Source organism: Anabrus simplex, chromosome 3 (genome assembly GCF_040414725.1).
Source record: "Anabrus simplex isolate iqAnaSimp1 chromosome 3, ASM4041472v1, whole genome shotgun sequence".
NCBI classification, from domain to species: domain Eukaryota; kingdom Metazoa; phylum Arthropoda; class Insecta; order Orthoptera; family Tettigoniidae; genus Anabrus; species Anabrus simplex.
In genome coordinates, this window is record NC_090267.1 from 278,511,098 (window position 1) to 278,530,739 (window position 19,642).

At 38.9% G+C, this 19,642-nt stretch overlaps 1 protein-coding gene across 2 annotated transcripts in view; it reads left to right on the plus strand.

The window, feature by feature from the left end:
• The window catches only part of LOC136867224 (kelch-like protein 5), a 213,783-nt gene that overhangs the window by 93,667 nt on the left and 100,474 nt on the right, over positions 1 to 19,642 (plus strand). For both annotated transcript variants that reach the window (XM_067144361.2, XM_067144362.2), the window contains exon 4: positions 8,395 to 8,556. In XM_067144361.2, coding sequence (XP_067000462.1) covers positions 8,395 to 8,556 — 162 coding nt within the window. The remainder of the gene's footprint in view (positions 1 to 8,394; positions 8,557 to 19,642) is intronic.

The following is a 19,642-nucleotide window of genomic DNA, read 5'->3' on the forward strand; positions in this document are numbered from 1 at the left end:
TATTATTATTATTATTATTATTATTATTATTATTATTATTATTATTATTATTATTATTATTATTATTATTATTATTATTATTATTATTATAATATGGACCCAATGGATCATGCTAAGCTGTAACAATTCTGCTTTCTGAGTTGCCAAACAGCTCTCATCCTTTCTCTGTGGATCCTTTTTTGATCTTCTGTCCATTTTGCTCCAGATGCATGGAAACAGGTTGGAAGGTCTTTTGGAACAAACACTTATCTTGATGGGGTATATATATGTGTACTGGGTTTTAATTTTAGCATTTGCTCTTGTAGGTCATTGTTTGGTTCCTCAAAAAATTCACCTGGAAGTTTGATAGTTTTCTCATACACCATCTGTGCAATTGAGTGGCTTGATGTTTTTTCGAAGCTCAGTCTGCAATCCCGTAAGACATTAGGTAGGATTTCTGTCCATTTACTAGTATTATGAGCCTTGATAACTGATTTCAGAGTCCTATGCAGTCTCTCAACTTTGCCATTACACTGGAGATGAAATTGTGTAGTATGCTGGATTTCCATCCCACAAACTGTAGCTAAGTTTTTAAATGATTGGTACCGAAGCTGTGCTCCTCGATTAGTGATTACACGTAATGGGTCACCAAACCTTGCAATCCAGTGATGGTAGAAGGTTTTTGACACTTTTTCAACTGTTATATCTTCAAGAGGTATAACTTTCATCCAGGATGTGAAGCGGTCAATACAGGTTAAATAATAGGTCATGCCATTGGAGGGAGGCAGAGGTCCAGTGTGATCAATGTGTACAGCACTGAAGCAATCATCAGGCTCTTCATATTCTTCAAGTTGCGATTTAGTATGTCGAGTGATCTTGGTTTTCTGGCATCTGATACAGGATCTAGTCCATTGTCGTGCATGACTTCTTTTGCTAGACCAAATAAATCAACTAGTTAGCATCTTCACTGTAGTCTTTATACCAAGATGGGTGAAGCTGTGTAAATGCAAAAATATTTGGCAATAAAATGGTTTGGGAATGTAAGGTCTGATGTTTGCAGTAGAAGTGTCACATCAAAGCTTTTCTCCTGATGGAAACTGATATTGCTTGAAATGTAAGGAGTTGTTGTCATTCTGAAGTTGCTGCAATTCTTCATCTTGTAGCTGGCTCTTAGCTATTTTATAGTAGTCCATTATTGATACTTCATCAACTCTAGATAATGTATCAGCAACACTGTTGTCTGGACCACTGTCATGACAAATATGAGTTGAAAATTGCAATATGTACTGCAGCTGTCTGATCTGTCTAGGGGATGCCTTTTCATTGCTTTGCTTGAAAGCAAATTTGAGCAGCTTGTGGTTATTGAAGATAACAAAGTTTCTACCTTCCATTAGATGTTTGAATTTTTGTACAGAAGGTAAATTCCCAACAGTTGTTGGTCGTAGGTACTATAAACCTTCTGTGACTGACTCAACTTCTGTGAGAAGATTGAAATCGGTCTCCAATTTTCAATTGCTGAAGTTCAGAACAAACAGCAAAATCTGTTGCATCAGTGAACAGTGCTAATGTCAGGTCAGGGTTAGGGAAAGCTAAAAAAATAATGCTGCATTTGCAATATCATATTTACATTTTTCAAACATTTCCTTTGCTTCCTCAGTCCACTGAATAGGTCTGTTAATCCTTCTTCTTTGCTCCCTTAATGTATTCATGCAGGACGGCTTGAGTTTATGCAGTGTCTTTCAGGTTACATCAGTAGTAGTTGACTACACCAAGAAACATACAGAGCTCATCAATTTTATCAGGTAACCTGCAATCCAAAATTGCTTGCACTTTCTAAGGTAGGGGATGAGAGCCCTCTGATGTTATCAAATATCCAAGAAAGCCTAATTCATACTCCAAATATTGATTTTGAAATATTGATATGAAGCCATACCTCAATAGTTGTTCCAGGACTAGTTTTAGGTGACTTATGATCTATACTGGTTGATGCAATTAAAATGCCATCCAGGTAAGAAATCACAAAATTCAGTCCATACAGAACATCATTTATAAATCACTGGAATGTTGAAGATGCATTTTGAAGGCCAAAACTCAGAACGTTAAATTCATATAGTCCAAAAGCTGTGATGATAGCAGTCTTAGGTTTATCATCTTCAATTATAGGTACCTGAAAGTATGTCTTGAATAGATCAATTTTGGAAAATATTTTCTTGCCTTGCAGAAAACAGTGGAAATCTTTTGTCCTGGGAACAAGATAACGGTCTGGAACTGCATTCATTTAATCACCTATAATCATCTCATATTGTGCCATCCTTTTTGGGGAGCATGTGAAGAGGACTAGCCCATGAGGATATAGATGGCCTAATAATTCCATTTTCCATCATGAATTTGAATCCTTGTTTTGCCACTTCCATACGTTTCGGGTCTAGCTGTCTAGCCGTAGAAAACACGGGTGGATCTTCATTGGTAATACGGTGTTCGATATAATGCTTAATTTTCCCAGGAATCAAATTTGGCTTAGCTATTTCTAGGTACTGCAACAATAGGTCTGAAAATGTAACTTTTTGGTGTATAGAACTGACCAATTTTTCTTCTGAGATTGGCATAACTTAACCTTCAGTGCAGAGTTTTGTTACACCATATGTTGATCTATTATTGTGAACATCCACTTATAATTTACTCAGAAATTCAGCTCTCAATATTGCCTTATTGAACTTGGCAACAATGAATGGTCACTGGAAGTGGCATCGTCCTAAATCAGTGGTGTGTAATTCAATTCCGAATGTAGGAATTTTGGTCCCATTGGCAGCACATAATTTATAAGTTGAATCAATTTTAGCTTTTGGTCTAGCTGGGACCGATGAGAAATCAGCTCCACTGTCAACTAAAAATTGCAGTCCCAATTTTTTGTCCAGGAAAAATAAGACGAGAGTTGCTACAATTGACTTGGGCAGCAGCCGAATTTGCTGTTAATTCAACTGCGGTTTTGTGTTTCCCTGACCTGAACAACTACATGGAGGAGTACATTTTTCTGGTTTACAGTGACATCCAAATTAAAAATGGTAGTAGCAGTATTTACCTGCAGAGTTATACATCTTCCTAGATTTACTACGGCTATTGCTACGACAGTGATGTACACTGCTGTGCTGAGGTCTACCTTGGTGGCCAATAGTTAATGAAGATTTTTGTTCCTGCAGTCCTGAAATAAATTTGAGCCGTTATGTCATTCATCGTAACAGGAACTTCAAGTTGTTGTCCCTCCAGTCATCATATTTAACCGAATATAATTTTCATGGCAAGGATTCATTTCCATTATTTTTTTGGCCATGATAGCCACTTTCTCAATCTCTTCATCACTAACAATTAAAATGTTCTTAATGGAATCAGGAAGTTTTTCTAACCATTGATTTTTACGACATTATCCAACACATCTACTACGGCTAAAGCTTGCATTTTATGCAATAATTGACTAGGCTTCTGGTCTCCCAACTCAATTCCAGTAACTATTCTCTTAATGCGTTCATCCGCACTTACCTTAAATATATTTAACAGGTGTTCCTTACTCAATGAGTATCTGTTTACATCACTACCCTTAATAATATCCCATATATTTTCTATATATTTAGGATCTAGTTGAGATACTAAATGGTTAAATTTAGTGTCTTCCATTTTAATTTTACAAGTACTAAATCAGCCTTCACTTGGTAAAACCCGATTTCAGGTTTCTTTGTACAAAAGGTGGAATTTCTATGCTAACCTTATTTACTTCTGGTCGGTCTTCGAGCGTGCTTTTGTTGTTCGCCATATTTTCTCCAGATCACATCGGGGTCACCAATATGTAAACCTCTTGTAAGTTTTACGGTCTTGGTGTGATTTTTTGTACTCTCACTCACTCTCTCTCTCTCACTCTCTCTCTCTCTCTCTCTTAACCATTTACTATATCTTTTAATGTTTACATTGAAAATTATTGTTCCCTTGTTACTGTTACTATATTTACCAACTTCAAAAAACTAAAAACTTTCACTAGTAAAAAGAATCAATAGTTTAGACTCTGTGGCCTTTACAAGATGATATTTTGTCATATGGTATTTTTACGGCCGGATGCCCTTCCTGATATCAACCTCTGTTGAGGAACTAATGAAGATAAAATGAGTGATGGTCAATTAATTTGGGTAGGGAGGTAAAAGGAATTGGCTGTGCCCTATGAATAGGAACTTCCCCGGCATTTACCTGGAAGTGAAAATGGAAAACTACAGAAAACCATTTTCAGGACAGCCGACAAAGTGATTCGAACCTACTCGCCTCCCAAATGCAGAGCTTGACTCCATAGCCATAATGGCAGCCACTCTCCTTGGTCAAATTATCATAGATTATGGAGTAAAAGTAGTGAAACAGTTAAATGCACTGAAACCTGCCATTTATTATCCATATCTTACGAGTTTATTTCTAGAAAATTGTGGCAGAAAAATGGCCTAGATAGCTGTAGGCAAAAATGCCTAACAAATGGTCTCTGTAAGCTTTTTGAAAGGATGATAAATAGATGACTTGTGTGGGCCTTTGAAGAAGGAGATCTTCTGACTACCAGTGTGGTTTTCGCTCTCATCGGTGTGCCACCGATGATCTGATTGGGCTGGAGAGTGCCATTCAGGAGGAGTACCTAGTCACTGGAAAAGATTTATAACACTACTTGGTGGCATAGGATTATCTCCACCCTTCATCAGTGAGAATTCTGGGGAAATTTGCCCATGTGTTTTGAAAACATATCCTTCCAGCTCTTTTAAGTCTGTATCAGGAATGCATAATCTTAATATTATATTCAAGAAACTTCAGTACCACAAGGATCTGTACTGTCAGACCCTTTGCGATTGCCATCAGCGGCGTAGTTGTTGCTGCTGGCCTGTAGGCGTTCCATCGCTGTATGTAGACTATTTAGCTCTACATTTCAGCTCTAGAAGGGTGGTGGTTGCTGAGAGAGAACTACAGCAAGCTATTAACAGAGTTGACAGATGGGCCCTTACAATATTATCTTCAGTTGTCAGTGGCAAAAACCTCAGTTATATACTTCCATCAATGTCGGCGTGTGCATGCTGAACTAGAGCTCTGCTTGCAAAACACCGTCCTTCATGTGGTAGCCCCACATTCATCACTTGAAGTGTAGCCTGTATGAAGAGACCTAAGATCTTATCGTTCTCAAATGTGATTTTTTAACGTAAATAAATATCACACGAGAACACGTTCACTTCCTTGTGTAAACTACTTTATTGTTACTGTAAGTCACAACACACACACAATAGCAAGTGACACTACAACACTTAATAGCGGAGTATCCTGAAGTCGATTATGACAAGTACAGATATCAACAACACTGACTCGCTCACTATAACACACTCTCTCTTGAACTGACTGACTCACTGACTGACAGCTTGATATATATACCGTTCGATCAACCGTCTAGAATTATCGATTTCTGGAGGGGTTCCTACAACACTCTTAAATGGAACAGACTCGAAACATCAATCGACCAGCTAGTCGAATGGAGTACTCCAGTAATGGATCCAGTTCGAACATTCGATTACTGTTTACCAATACACATGGAAATCTCTCCAACGTTCCTAATGTGTTTACATGTATCTCGTTAATAAACCTTACAGTAAGTTTCCAGAACCCTTCATATGTACCAAATTATAGCAGAATATACTTAATATACGAACATTATAGAGTTTTCTACAGCTTTCGACTATATAGATTTTGAGGTTGAGCTTATACACAATACGTATTTGAGGTCATACAAATTTATAATACATACTGTATTTACAGGGAAACCATGTATTAGTCATATTTAACATTTAATAAAAGATAATTTAGCATTTAATAAAATATATTAAATGTAATAATTGAAGGTTTTACAACAGTTAGGATGTCGTACCTACAACAATCTTGGCAGCACTTTGTTGTGGGCTGACCTTGCAGTGCTGCTATGTTTTCACATGGCTGGGGTTCTTTCCCAAATAGACTATGGTAGTGCAGCGTATGCTTCAGCATCATGATATGCGCTGAACCTTTTAGACAGTATACTTCGTAGTGGAGTTAGGCTGGCATCTGGAACTTTCCGCACTAGTCTGATTCCCAGCTTACTCGCCATCTTTGTGAAGATGGTGGTAGCAGATTCTTCTGACATATGCTGCCAATGTTCATGAAATGCTGCAACATCTAAGCTATCGTAGTCTCTTTAATACACCGTACGAACAGAGGTACGAAAACCATCCGAATGCTACACGTCCGATTGGGATTTGAATTGATAGCTTGTGTCATGAGTTGGATGTGGCTATTGGTGGTTGTCTTGACAGGACCCCTAGTGAGGTACCTCCATGGCTGGTTCAGTGACCGCATATATGGCTAGGTCTACTCCGTGGACCTAAGGTAAACACGAAGGCCTCTGTTCATCAGAGGTATTTCCAGGACTTCGTTCATCAGTATCCGGATGCTCGACTTGTCTTCACAGACGGTTCTGAGGTTGGGGAGAATATTGGATGCTCGTTTGTCTCCAGTGATGTTGGCACCAATATCTTGCTTTCTAGTGTCTGTAGTGTGTATACTGCAGAGCTCTTCCTCACACAAATGCTGAATCACAAATGAGACCACTTTCTTATATGTACCGACTTCTTAAGTTCTCTGCAGTCTGTTGTTACCTGTTTCCCTCAACACCCATTGGTGTAGCAAGTTCATGACCTAGCCAGGTTGTGCGATGCTTGCACCAGAAATACCTTCCCCCTGGCTTCTCGGCCGTCCTGAGATTGTGCGGTATGAATTTGCGGATCAAGCTGCTAAAGAAGCGATAATTTTACCACCTAGACATATAAATATACCCCTAGCAAGTACTGAACCATCTTGGCGTGTCTGGAATCAGAGTGGCCAGCAATCCCAACTCCCAACAAGTTCAGAGCAATTAAGAAGACAACTGTTGTAAAGCAGTTTTCTTTTGACCTTCATGGTGAGAGGCTGTAGTTTTGTCTAAGCTGAGGATAGGTCACAGAAGATTTAGATGCTCTTATCTCCTAAAGAAGGAAGATGTCAATTTGCTTTATGTGAGAGTGGATTAATCAAGAGCATATAAATTTCAAATGTTTTGTTACTCTGGGAACTTATATTCTTGTGATGATGATGTTGATGATGCTTGTTGTTTAAAGGGGCCTAACATCTAGGGTCATCAGCCCCAAACTTTGATGTGTTTGTGTCCTTTTTGGCTTAACAAAAATAATTGTTTTATTTTTGAATTCATCTTCAAATTTCCATGTTGAAATAATATTTTTATTTTATATTCAGTTTTGTTTCCACTTTATTTCTTCGGAGGGGATGGTTACCTCTTTTTAGTTCCTTTTAAAACAAAAAGTACCACCATCACTTAATGATAGTCGGTATGGCAGGCCACTGAGGACAAAGTTAAGCTAGGTGAGAAATTGCCATTCAGTGAGAAAGAGCAAGCCTATGTTTATTATTATTCTCTAGTCAGCAGTGAACACACTAAATTGTGTGAAAATAACACTGCCTTGTATTACTAGACCAATGGTAATGGTTACATTCTGCTAGTGTGCTAAATATGTTTACATCATAGGTTAGGATATTATTAACATTACCGAGCTCGATAGCTGCAGTTGCTTAAGTGTGGCCAGTATCCAGTATTCGGGAGATAGTAGGTTCGAACCCACTGTCGGCAGCCCCCAAAATGGTTTTCCGTGGTTTCCCATCTTCACACCAGACAAATGCTGGGGCTGTACCCTAATTAAGGTCACGGCCGCTTCCTTCCCACTCCTAGCCCTTTCCTGTCCCATCGTCGCCGTAAAACCTATCTGTGTTGGTGCGACGTAAAGCAACTGGCAAAAAAAAAAAAAATTAACATTGAATTCAGATGAAGATTTGTACCTACTATCTCTGTTTATAAGTAGTTTTGTTCTGTATTTGTTCTCGTTGTGGGGACTGCATAAGGGCATGTCCAGTTCACCTGGAAAGACATGGGTTAATTTCACCGTGAAGAAGTTGAAAATTTAAACAGTGCGACTTCCACTTCTGGAGGAGCATATGGCTATGGGGTTCACTTAGCCTACGCCAGAAATGAGTACCAGGTCAATCCTTGGTGGCAAAGACTGTCAGGCATAGCCACTCCATTCCATTTACTGCCAATGTTATGGATAGTAAAAGGCTTTACCTTCCTCTTATCCAAGGACTTTGGTAGTCTGTATTTGCATTGCATTGCATTGTTTTGTTATTTGTTTTCATACCAAGAACTATGTGTGTGTTTTTACAAATTGATGATTTTAGGTAAATGTAATTATTTTATAGAGCTCCCAATTATTTGAAACTTGGTTTTAAGACTTTAGGCTTGGTGAGGTTCTTGACATGTTTATTGTGTTGTTCCAGGTTCCCGTCAGATTCCAGCTCATCGCTTGGTATTGAGTGCAGGATCAGAGTACTTTGCTGCCATGTTTACTAGCAATCTGCGAGAATCAACCGAGAGTGAAGTAGTGTTGCAAGATGTTGACGGGGATGCTCTCTGGATGCTGGTGAACTACTGTTATACTGGTACGTTCTCCAGTGATGCTTATCATCATTGGTTCCTCCGTAGAAATGAGTCATGAAGACAGTAATCAGTCTTCACTTCTCTTTGAATTCTAGTCTGTCAGTTTTAATATCTTCTTCAGGTGTTCAACAATTGTCTTGTAAGTAGTGCATTGGTATTTCCTTTAGCAGTACTTCTTCCTCCAGCACCCTTATCCAGGGAGTTCTTGGGTTGGTCTGTGGATCATTGACCTCCATCCACTACTCGCCACCTCCCTAGAGACAAGAGATGTGCATTGCTTGTAGGGTTCTCCTTAGATCTTTATTTTGATCCACTTTGATGCTTCATATAGGCTATATATACAGTATACTGTTGTGATAAATTTGATGTGAAACATACATACAGTAAAACGTGCTCAAAGCGGAACTTGCATAAAGCGGAAACTTGTCCACTATGGAATATTTTCTCGGTCACGGTGAAGCTTACGGCATTATAATATTCTTCCTTTTGTATAATGCGGGATCTCCTCAAGGCGGAAATGGAAACAAAAAATGAAAGAATTCTTTAAAATCTACTTGTACAATACAGAAAATATTAGGAACTGATGAAGTCCTACGTAAAATATTTGTACATTTCTGGTGCTGGTATGATTAATATCATTGTTTGAACAAACTGACACATGTGTTTAGAAAGAGTGATAATACGGATGGTGGAACGAATGAAGTGCTTGAAAATGCATCGGCAATATCCAACTTGTGTCAAGCAAGAAAAGTTCCCTGTGAGCCAGACAACTTCATTCGAAATGAACAACTTACGACACACCAGATTTTTGAATCAGCTACAGCCCTTCTAGCAGTGAGAAAGGCCGAAAATGAGGAGATGGAAGAAGATGACGAATAAGAAGATGGAGATCAAAACAAGATTCCAACCAACGAACAGTCCCACAGTGCTTTTATGACGTAAAGCAATTTGTCGTTACATCTAACTCTTCCAATCTTCTTGAACTAATGTACTGAGCTCAGGACTGCATTCAGAAAGACATGATTAGAAAGAAGAGGAAACAGGTTTCGTTGTTTGATCTGTAAAAGAAGGCTTAGTGTTGTGAAGTACTGTATAGAGTTTAGTGATGGAAATAAGTTTAAGGAACATATGTCCAGTGTTCTGAAACAGTATAATATAGCATTGTGAGAGTGCCAAAATGATAGACTGTGTGTCATTCTACAAGTAATAATAAAGCGCAGTGATAATAATTAACAGATCAGTGTACAACAATCTGAATAACAGAGTGTAATTAGTAGGCAGATACAGGTAAGTTCTAAGTAATATTTAAAATTCCTGTTTACTGTTTTAAGGCAAAAAATCCCTATGTTTTGTGTAATGCATGAAACTAATTCGGAAAAATATTTCAGTCCCTTGCGATATTGCTTTGAGAAAGTTTTACTGTATGTACATACGTACATACATACACAGAGATGCCAAGTACTATGGATTTCTCATGTGTGCAGAAACAGTACTGATTATTATGGATTTTATGAATTTGATGCATTAAAACTTCACTATAGACCTAACTCATTCTATCATGTGAAGGTATATACTGTTAACTAGTAAGTGGCAAATGTGTTCATTCCAAAAGCCGAAGACCCTTCAGTCCAATCCTAGTTTATATGTTCATAAGAATTGCGTGACATTTTCCATCTTTGCAAATGTAAAGATGCAACGCCGTTGCTGAAAATTTGAAGGGAACAGCGTCACTCCAGGAATGCAATACAACTAGTTGTATACCAACTCTGTGACAATAAACAGTCCCAAATGAATAAAACGGTGAAATAGGTAATGGTAATCCAATACAAGCAGGCGTAGGAATGCGGCGACCCCATCGCCCAGTGGGAAACCACTGCAGTCAGCCACCCGAGTATTGGCGGGAAAACCATAGCTATTGGGGGGTATGGAGGAAATGCCTACTCCCAGTCCTGACCAACCTGGGTGAACATTATCCTGGCAGAAGGTATAAAATGCCCTCTGGGGCTCATTACCTCAGTTGTAACAATGCTACCGATATTGCGGTAGCCTAGCTTAATACTTTGGCTTGTGAAGTAACCATGGAGCACATGATAATTACTACTTTACCCAGGGGGTTAATCCCCCGTCGACCTCAGTCGACGCAAGCAGGTTGTCGGATTCTGGGGAACCTGTATCGTGTGCAGAGGGAGAGTTGGAGCTCCCCAATACCTCAACGTCCACAATACGCCGGTCACAAAAGATCAGACCCAAGAGAACCTTTAAATTAAGAACCATGAACATACAGACCATGATCAGAGTGGGGAAACTGAAACAAGTCCTAGATGCAATGAGAGAACATGGATTCGGCATGCTGGCCCTACAGGAAGCGAGATTCAGAGATGAAGATACGATGGAATCAGAAGGATATGTAATATTGAAGGGAAAACTGGGTATCAAGATGAAGCAACAGCCGTTTATGTTTGGTACGGCGTTTATAGTAGACCGAAGCTTCTTGAGTAGTATCATTGACTGGAGGAGTGTGAATGAGAGACTGTCATACTTGATGATGAAAATTGGCAATAAAACTTATACACTTGTCAATGCACATGCCCCCACAAATGATAAGAACAAAACAGACAAGGCAGGGACAGAGAACTTCTGGAACACACTGGATAAGGTAGTAACGGAAGCAAACAAGAGAGGTGTCACGAACTTGCTGGGGGATTTCAATGCACAGCTAGGCACTGAAAGGAGATTCAAAGGCCCTGTAGGGGATTACCCTGTGCACAAGAGAACAAATAAGAATGGAGAAAGGCTTGCGAACTTGTGAAAGACACAAGATGAGAATCATGACCACAAACTATAAAGCCAAGGCGAGTAAAAAGACAACCTGGGTAAGTCCGGGCAATAGAATTGGTGAAAGGCAGATAGACCACGTAGCGATCCGAGACAAAAACCATGCAGAGATCATGAACACCAAAGTCAGGATAAACAGCAGAATGGAGTCTGACCACTATCTCACTGAAATCAAATGTAGATGGATACCAAACAGAACTCGGAGAAACACGAACACAAACTCACACTAGATCGACAGAGAACTGCTGAACAAAAATCGTGATCAGTACATGAAGAACCTGACAGTGGAGAGTAAATAGGAAAACTTAAAAGGACAAGGTTAGAGAAGAATCCAAATGATTGGCCACTAATAACAAGAGAAGGAAGCATGAGTGGTGGACAGAAGAATGTGAAGAGGCAGTAGAGTACAGGAGGAACATGTGGGTAAGGTGGCAGACTACCAAGAAGGAAGAGGACCTGTCAACATTCGAGACAGCAAGAAAGATGGCTGCTAAGACGATCAGGAATGCCAGAAGGAAAAGGTGGAATGAGAGGCTGGAAGAAGCTGATCATGCGTTTTAGAAAAACAAATCACAATCTTTCTTTAAGGAGATGAAGAGCAGGATAAAGGGTTATGAGGCGAGAGAACCTTTTGTGAAAGGACAAGATGGCGAGTTGAAAATAGGTGAAAAAGATGTATGCGAGGAAATGGCAAAATATTTCAAAGATCTACTGAACACAGAAGCACCCACAGGGAGTATTACTCTACAGTACAGCAGAGACATCAACCAAGGATGAGCACCCACCAGAACAGAAGTTGTGAAGGCAATCAAGGATCTCAAGAACAACAAAACGGCAGGTAATGATGGTATATGCGCTGAGGAGATCAAATGGGGTGGTCCTGCAATGGAAGAAAGCATGTACAGAATAATAATAGACATCTGGATAAATAAGAAGATAACCTAGCGACTGGAAAGAAGCCATAATTATACCAGTACATAAGAAAGGAGACAAAAGAATACTGGATAACTACAGAGGTATTTCACTGCTAAACATTGGGTACAAGATACTTTAGAGATTATTGCTGAACAGAGTGGAAGCACAGCTTGAATCGACCATAGGAGAATAGCAGGATGGTTTCTGGAAAGGGTGAAACTGCATAGAACAGATCTTTGGACTCAAGAGAATCATAGAACACAGACACAGGAAAGGAAAGGACACAATAGTTACATTTGTAGACTTTGCAAAAGCCTATGACTCAATAGACAGGAACACACTACTGAACATCCTACGTGACAGAGGATTGGATTCTGCGACACTTGCATTGGTGGGGGAAACATTGAAGGCTACAACTGCTAGAGTAAGATACTGGAGTATGTTGTCAGACAGCTTTGAAATTAAGACAGGAGTCTGATAAGGGGATGGTCTGTCGCCAATATTATTTAACCTAGTTTTGGATGAAGTGGTGAAGCAGTGGAGACAGTTGAAAAGAGCCATGGGAATTCAAGGTGTACGGATTGGATATAAGATCAAAAACAATGTAATAGTGGATTGCCTTGCCTTCGCAGATGATATGGTGTTGTTACATGAAAAGGAAGAAGACGCGAAGTTGGCACTAGCAAATCTAGCAGAGACTGCAGCAAAGGTTGGTCTAAAAATAGCCTACAACAAGACGAAGGTACTGAATAGGAATACCGATTGGAATGTAAAAGGCCAAGTGGTAGAGGGAGTAGACAGCTTCCGGTACCTAGGTGAGAACATCACGGGTAAAGTACAAAGCAACAAAAGTACCATAGACAGAGCTTAACTGCTGCTGATACTACGATATGCAGCCATGACTACATATGGAAAGAAGAACCTCTCGAGGAACGCCAAACTACGACACTACATGATAACCATCAGGAATGCTGCATTATATGCAACTGAAATGCTGACATTGGGCAAGAGAACATGCATACAATTGGAGAAGGAGGAAAGAAGAATCTTGAGACATATATGGGGCACCAAAAAGCAAGGTGAAATCTGGGTACACAGATCAAGGCAGGAACTATATGCGAGTATAGAACCAATCTCGAGTGTGATAAGAAAGAGAAGGTTAGGATTTGTTGGACATCTCATGAGGATGGATGACAGTAGGCTGACGAAGAAGATATGGAATGTAACCTGCTTAACTGGAAATAAATGGATGAAGGAAGCCAGAGAAAATTGGGAAACTATTGGCATAAGGGAAAAATATCCACTGATGACAGTACAGGATAGGTCCAAATACAAAAAGCTCATGGAAGGTCACAGATGGACAGACACCAGGATCCAGATTCAGATCACGGAAGCTGAGAGAAAGAGGAGGAGTGAGAGAATGAAGAGGTATTGGGAAGAAAGAAGACGCACCGAACAAGTCACTCGTGATCCTCAGGGGTAGTAACGAACCTAATAATAATAATCCAATACAATCATTAACATTTTGAACATACATACCTTAATGTATATGACGATACAGTTCACCAGCTGCCTCATAGAAATTGCATGCTCTCGTCTTAATAGGAAATATATACTCTTAAAAGTAAATTCCATCGTATTGACGTGCTGCTGTAGGTAGCTGTTTTGTAGATGAGGATTGTAATTTGAAGTGATATTTTAAAATTTTCAATTTTCCCCACAATATGAAATACTTAAGTTTTGTACGGTACGTCATATAGGAGACTCGCTGAAAGATAGTTCGTGAAAAAAGAACGAGATGGTGAAATTTGTTTATAACCTTTGACTGCGAGTGTAATATCTTTGCTGAAAGCATTCCCTGCATATGTGTTCAATTCTTGTTCTTGTTCTATTACAGAGTGATGATGGACAAAAACAATTTGTGGCACATCAACATTACTGAAAGCAGTATATGGAAGAGTTTCCATGCCTAGGACTATCTAAACTTTCACCGAACCACGTGTTTTCTGAAACGTGGAAGTGTGATTTTTCATTTAAACATGGATGACGCAATGGCTGCCAATACCGTGGGAAATTTACAAATTATGATAAGTACAGGCTCATCAAAGGGGGTTGTAAGATGCTCTTGTTTTGTTTTGTGATGATAATAGTGTTATGCAGACTGAATGTTATTTCACATGTTTTTTTGGTTGAGAATAACCTTCCTTTATATGCAGGAGACCATGCTAGACCACTATTCAAGGCCATGTTTTCCGACTCAGAAATTCCTAAAAAGTATGTAAGTGGTAGAACCAAGGAAATAGTCAACAGTCTTCAAAATGCACATTACTCATGGTTTACTGATGGTATTAATGATAGCGATGACTGCAAATTGTATCCATTGGTGTTCACTTAATTTTGTGAGGAAAAAGAACAGATTGTTACTGGTATTCTACTGCTTGTTTTGGTGGAATGTGTTGACAACACTGGGGAAGGAAGATTTCAGGTGTTGGATAGGAAAGTTAAGATCAAGGTGCTGAAATGCTGTTTTTCATTTGGTTGTGAGAATGCAAATACAATGGTAGGTAAATTTAAGGGAGTGTCAGCATTTTTGAAACAGCAGTGAGGCTGTTTCTGTCATCTTCTTCACTTAGCTGCCCAGAAGGCTACTCAGACATTGGAAGCAAGTGTAAACATGGAGACATTGTTATTAGACATATATTTCTTTCTTGAAAGAAGCTCCAGGAGAACAAAACAAGTGCAGATGTATCCAGAAATGAGTGGATCTGAGCTAAAAAGCCACAAAATCTTGAAACATGTCAGCACAAGATGGTTCCCTGTCACTGGTTCAATAAACAGGGTACTGGAACAGTAGGAGTCATTGAAATTGTCGTTTCATATTGGTGAGGAAGTCAGAAGAAACCAGCAATTTCTTGCAGTAAAATCAGCAATGGAAAATGATGGCACTAAAGTTTACTTGTTATTTCTGAAGAACACATTCCATGTTTTCATGAAATACAACATGTTGCAGGTAGAAGCTTCCTCAATGAAGTGGCCAGATACAAAAATGGATTGTTGATGGATTTTATGGTGAGGTTTTGAAAGTTGAAAAGATTGTAAAGCAGTTAGAAGTAAGTTTGAATTGCATTACTGATCAATAGCAGGGGTTGTTAGAAAGATAATGATCTTGTAAATGGAGTTACAGGACAGCACATTAAGTGAGGAAGTGAGACTGGCAGTTTATCTGGAGATGGCATGAGACAGTTCGTCCAAATTGGGAAGAAATTTCTTCTCTACTGCATGCAACTACATTTTGGACAAATTCTCTTTTCATGAATATGTGTTGAAGCATGCAGAAGTAGTGGATGTATCATAGAGCAACTACATTTTTATCACTGCTATTTTAAAACTTGTTTTAAAACATAGTTGAGAACATTGACCAAGAACAACTGGAGTTGGAATTTGTTTCCTGCCAAGCAGATCCATTAAATGAAGACTTTTCAAACTGTTAAACAGTAGATATAGCATGGGCTGACATTTCAAAGCTGAAAGATGCTTTTTCAAACATTCAGTTCTTCCTCAAGGGATGCTTGCCCTTTTAGTGATACCTCACAGCAAGCTTTAACAGAGTGAATATTCAGTAATTGTTCACATGAATCACACCGACTTTCGACCAAATATGAGTACAACGACTCTTAGTGTTCTCCTAGTGGAAAAAACAAAAATGTTATCATGCTCTGAGATCTGCTGGCAAGTGGAAGAAGCAACTGTGAAGATGCTGCAAGAAAAGTAATTTTGTTACGTTAGTGTGCGATTGTTTTTTAACACGTAGGAATAGAAAAAGATGTTGATATAATTTAATGTCACGTTCCCCACCATCTATTTCGAGATTCTGAGTTGGCATCTCTGGATTCATGTATGCAGCTGTGAGCTTGCATCCCGAGATAGTAGGTTCAAACCCCATTGTTGGCAGCCCTAAGGATGGTTTTCCATGGTTTCCCATTTTCACACCAGCAAATGCTAGGGTTATACCTTAATTAAGGCCACAGCTGCTTTCTTCCCACTCCTAGGCTTTTCCTATCCCATCGTCGCCATAAGACGTATAGTATATGTGTCAGTGAGATGTAAATCAAATTGTAAATTTTAAGACTATTATGCCTTTCAGCTTTAAGGCTGCAAGCCTCTGTGAATTTACTAATCACCTCTGCAATCCTCTATTTGTAACTAGTTTTCTGGCCTCATTTGGTTCTAAACCATCTTTAAATCATTAGAAGCTGAGTCTAACCATCATCGTCTTGGTCTCCCTCTACTTCTCTTACCCTCAATAACGGAGTCCATTATTCTCTTAGGTAATCTATCCTCCTCCATTCGCCTCACATGACCACACCACCGAAGCCAGTTTATGCAAAAGGCTTCATCCATCAAGTTCATTCCTAACTTATCCTTTATCTTCTCATTCTGAGTACCCTCTTGCCATTATTCCCACCTGTTTGTATCAGCAATAATTCTCACTACTTTCATGCCTGTTACTTCTAACTTATGAATAAGATATTGTGAGTCCACCCAGGTTTCACTCCCTTTCAGCAAAGTTGGCCTGAAAACAGACCTTTCTGAAGATAGTTTCATCCAGGAGCGGACTTCGTTCTTAAAGAATACTGTCAATCGCAACTGCAAGCTCACTGGATTAGCTTTGCTGCATCTTGATTCAATCATACTCACTATACTACCATCCAGACAGAACGCACATCGTAAGCACTTGAAATTATCTGCCTGTTTCAGCTTTGTATCCCCAATCTCATTCATTTCTCTCGGATTTCTTACGTATTGGCAACAGTTTAGTCTTGGCAAGGATGATTTTCATACCATACTCATTGCACCTATTTTTAAGTTCAAAGATATTAGACTGCAGACTCTTGGTGCAATCTGTCTCTGATTTCCTCTCATAGCATTTTTCGATTACTTGGCCCAAACTGATAATCTGATCCTGACAGCCCCTCTGCGGTCTTAAACCACATTTTCATCCGATTTACTCTCAACCACTGGTCGCCCCCTCCCTTCCAAAATCCTAGTGAATACCTTGCTTGGTATACATATCAATGAGATACCTCGATAGTTGTTGCAATCCTTCCTGTTCTCTTGCTTATAGATAGGTGCAGTTACTGCTTTTGTCCAATCAGAAGGTACCTTACTAACACTCCATGCTAATCTTATTACTCTTTGAAGCCATTTCGTCCCTCCCTTCCCACTATATTTCACTATTTCAGGTCTTATTTCATCTATTCCTGCTGCTTTATATCATTGCAGTTTATTTACCATCCTTTCCACTTCCTCAAGTGTAATCTCACCAACATCATTGTCCCCCTCTTCATGAACTTGATTGTTCACATCACCAGGAAGATTTCCTTTTACGTTGAGAAGATTTTCAAAATATTCCTTCCACCTGTTCAGTGATTCCCAGATCTGTTATGAGTTCACCTGATTTACCCAAAACACTATTCACTTCCTTTTTCCCTCCCTTTCTAAGATTCTTTATTATTGTCCAGAAAAGATTTCCTGATGCTTGACCTAGCCTTTCGAGGTTGTTATCAAAATCTTCTCACGACTTCTTTTTGGATTCAACAACTATTTGTTTCGCTCTATTTTATTCCTCTACGTACAATTCCCTGTCTGCATCAGTCCTTGTTTGGAGCAATTTCTGACACATCTTCCTTTTATGTTTACAAGCTTCTCTCACTTCATCATCCCACCAAGATGTTTGCTTTTTCCCCATCTTTACACACCGTTGTTCCTATACATACCCTTGCTGTTTCTACTACAGCATTCCTGTATGTCACCCAATTTCTTTTTCTATATGCTGAACCTGCTTACGGTACTGTTTTTGGAACTTTTCACTAATCATATCCATGTACGTCGGTCTAATTTCCTTATCTTGGTGATTTTCTACCCTTATTCATCTGCAGACAGATTTCACTTTTTCTACCCTAGGCCTAGAGATACTTAGTTGACTAAAGATCAGATAGTGGTCTACATCATTTTAAAATCCCTGAAAAACCTGCACATTCCTAACAGATTTCCTGAATTCAGTGTCTGTTAAGATATAAGCATATGGATCTGGTGTCCCTACTCTCACATGTGTAGCAGTGAATAGCCTTATGCTTGAAGAATGTATTTGTAACTGTTAAACCCCTACTAGCACAGAAGTCCAGCAAACACTTCCCATTCCTGTTAGCTTCCAAATCTTACCCATATTTACCAATCACCTTTTTGTATCCCTCAGTTCTAAAGAATTAAAGTAAATTGAAAATGATTACGCAGTGTAAGATTTACATACATCATCGCTATTGTTGCAGAAACAGAAACATTATCTACAGTTAATGGAATTGTTTTTTGACAACTTAAAGTTCGAAATGAACACTGAAACGACCAAAATAATGATGGTAAACAAAGAAATTTATAGTCAGGAAGAAGTAATAAGATGTGGTAAAACAAACTATACATAATTTTAGAGTTCTGTTACCTTGGAACTAGTATCACTAACGGAAGCATGAGGGAGGTTAAATAGAGGATAACCATGGTTAAGAATGCATTTCAAAATAAAAATAATTTGTTAATCAATAAGAAGTTTTAAGTCTTGAGATTGGGAAAAAGTTTGTTAAATATTATGTGTGGAGTGTACTGAATATGTATCCTGAGTAAAAAAGAAAAGAAAACTGGCTAGAAGCAGCTGCGATGTGGTTCGAGATGATTAAACCAAACAAGCTAAACTGAAAGAGAAAGTAACGCCATAGTGCTGAAAGAAGTAAATTAAAAGAGAAATCTTATCAGTGAAATAGAGAAAAGGAAGGTGAAATTATTTGGCCACCTAATGAGATGCAACAGTTTCATTTGCAACATCATGAAAGGGAAAGTTCTCGGAAAAAAGTGAAGAAGGTGAGAGGGATTTTCATACATCAAGAACCTAATGATTCAAATCAACTGCAGCTCCTACAAGGAGATGAAATCTGTCTGTCAAAAGTATCACTGAATGGTGTGATGCATTGGCTGTTGCATTATCCTGTTGGAAATGCCCATTTTCTTCCTCAATGGCTAAGGATGGGGAAAATTGTTACCTTCCAGTATCATATTCCTGTGTATCCTTTACATTGTAGTATTAGGTTAGAGTATTAGGATATAAAGGTAACATAATACAAGTAGTAGGCCAGATTTTGGGAAGCATAGTCGCTATACTTGCTCCCATTTATATTCCCAGAACCAATACTTCAAAACCTTAATTTATAAAATGTACAGTGGCAGCTAGGTTGCTCTCTGTATTCCTAGATGTCCAAGGATCTGCAGTTAGATAGTGGGACCCGACATTAT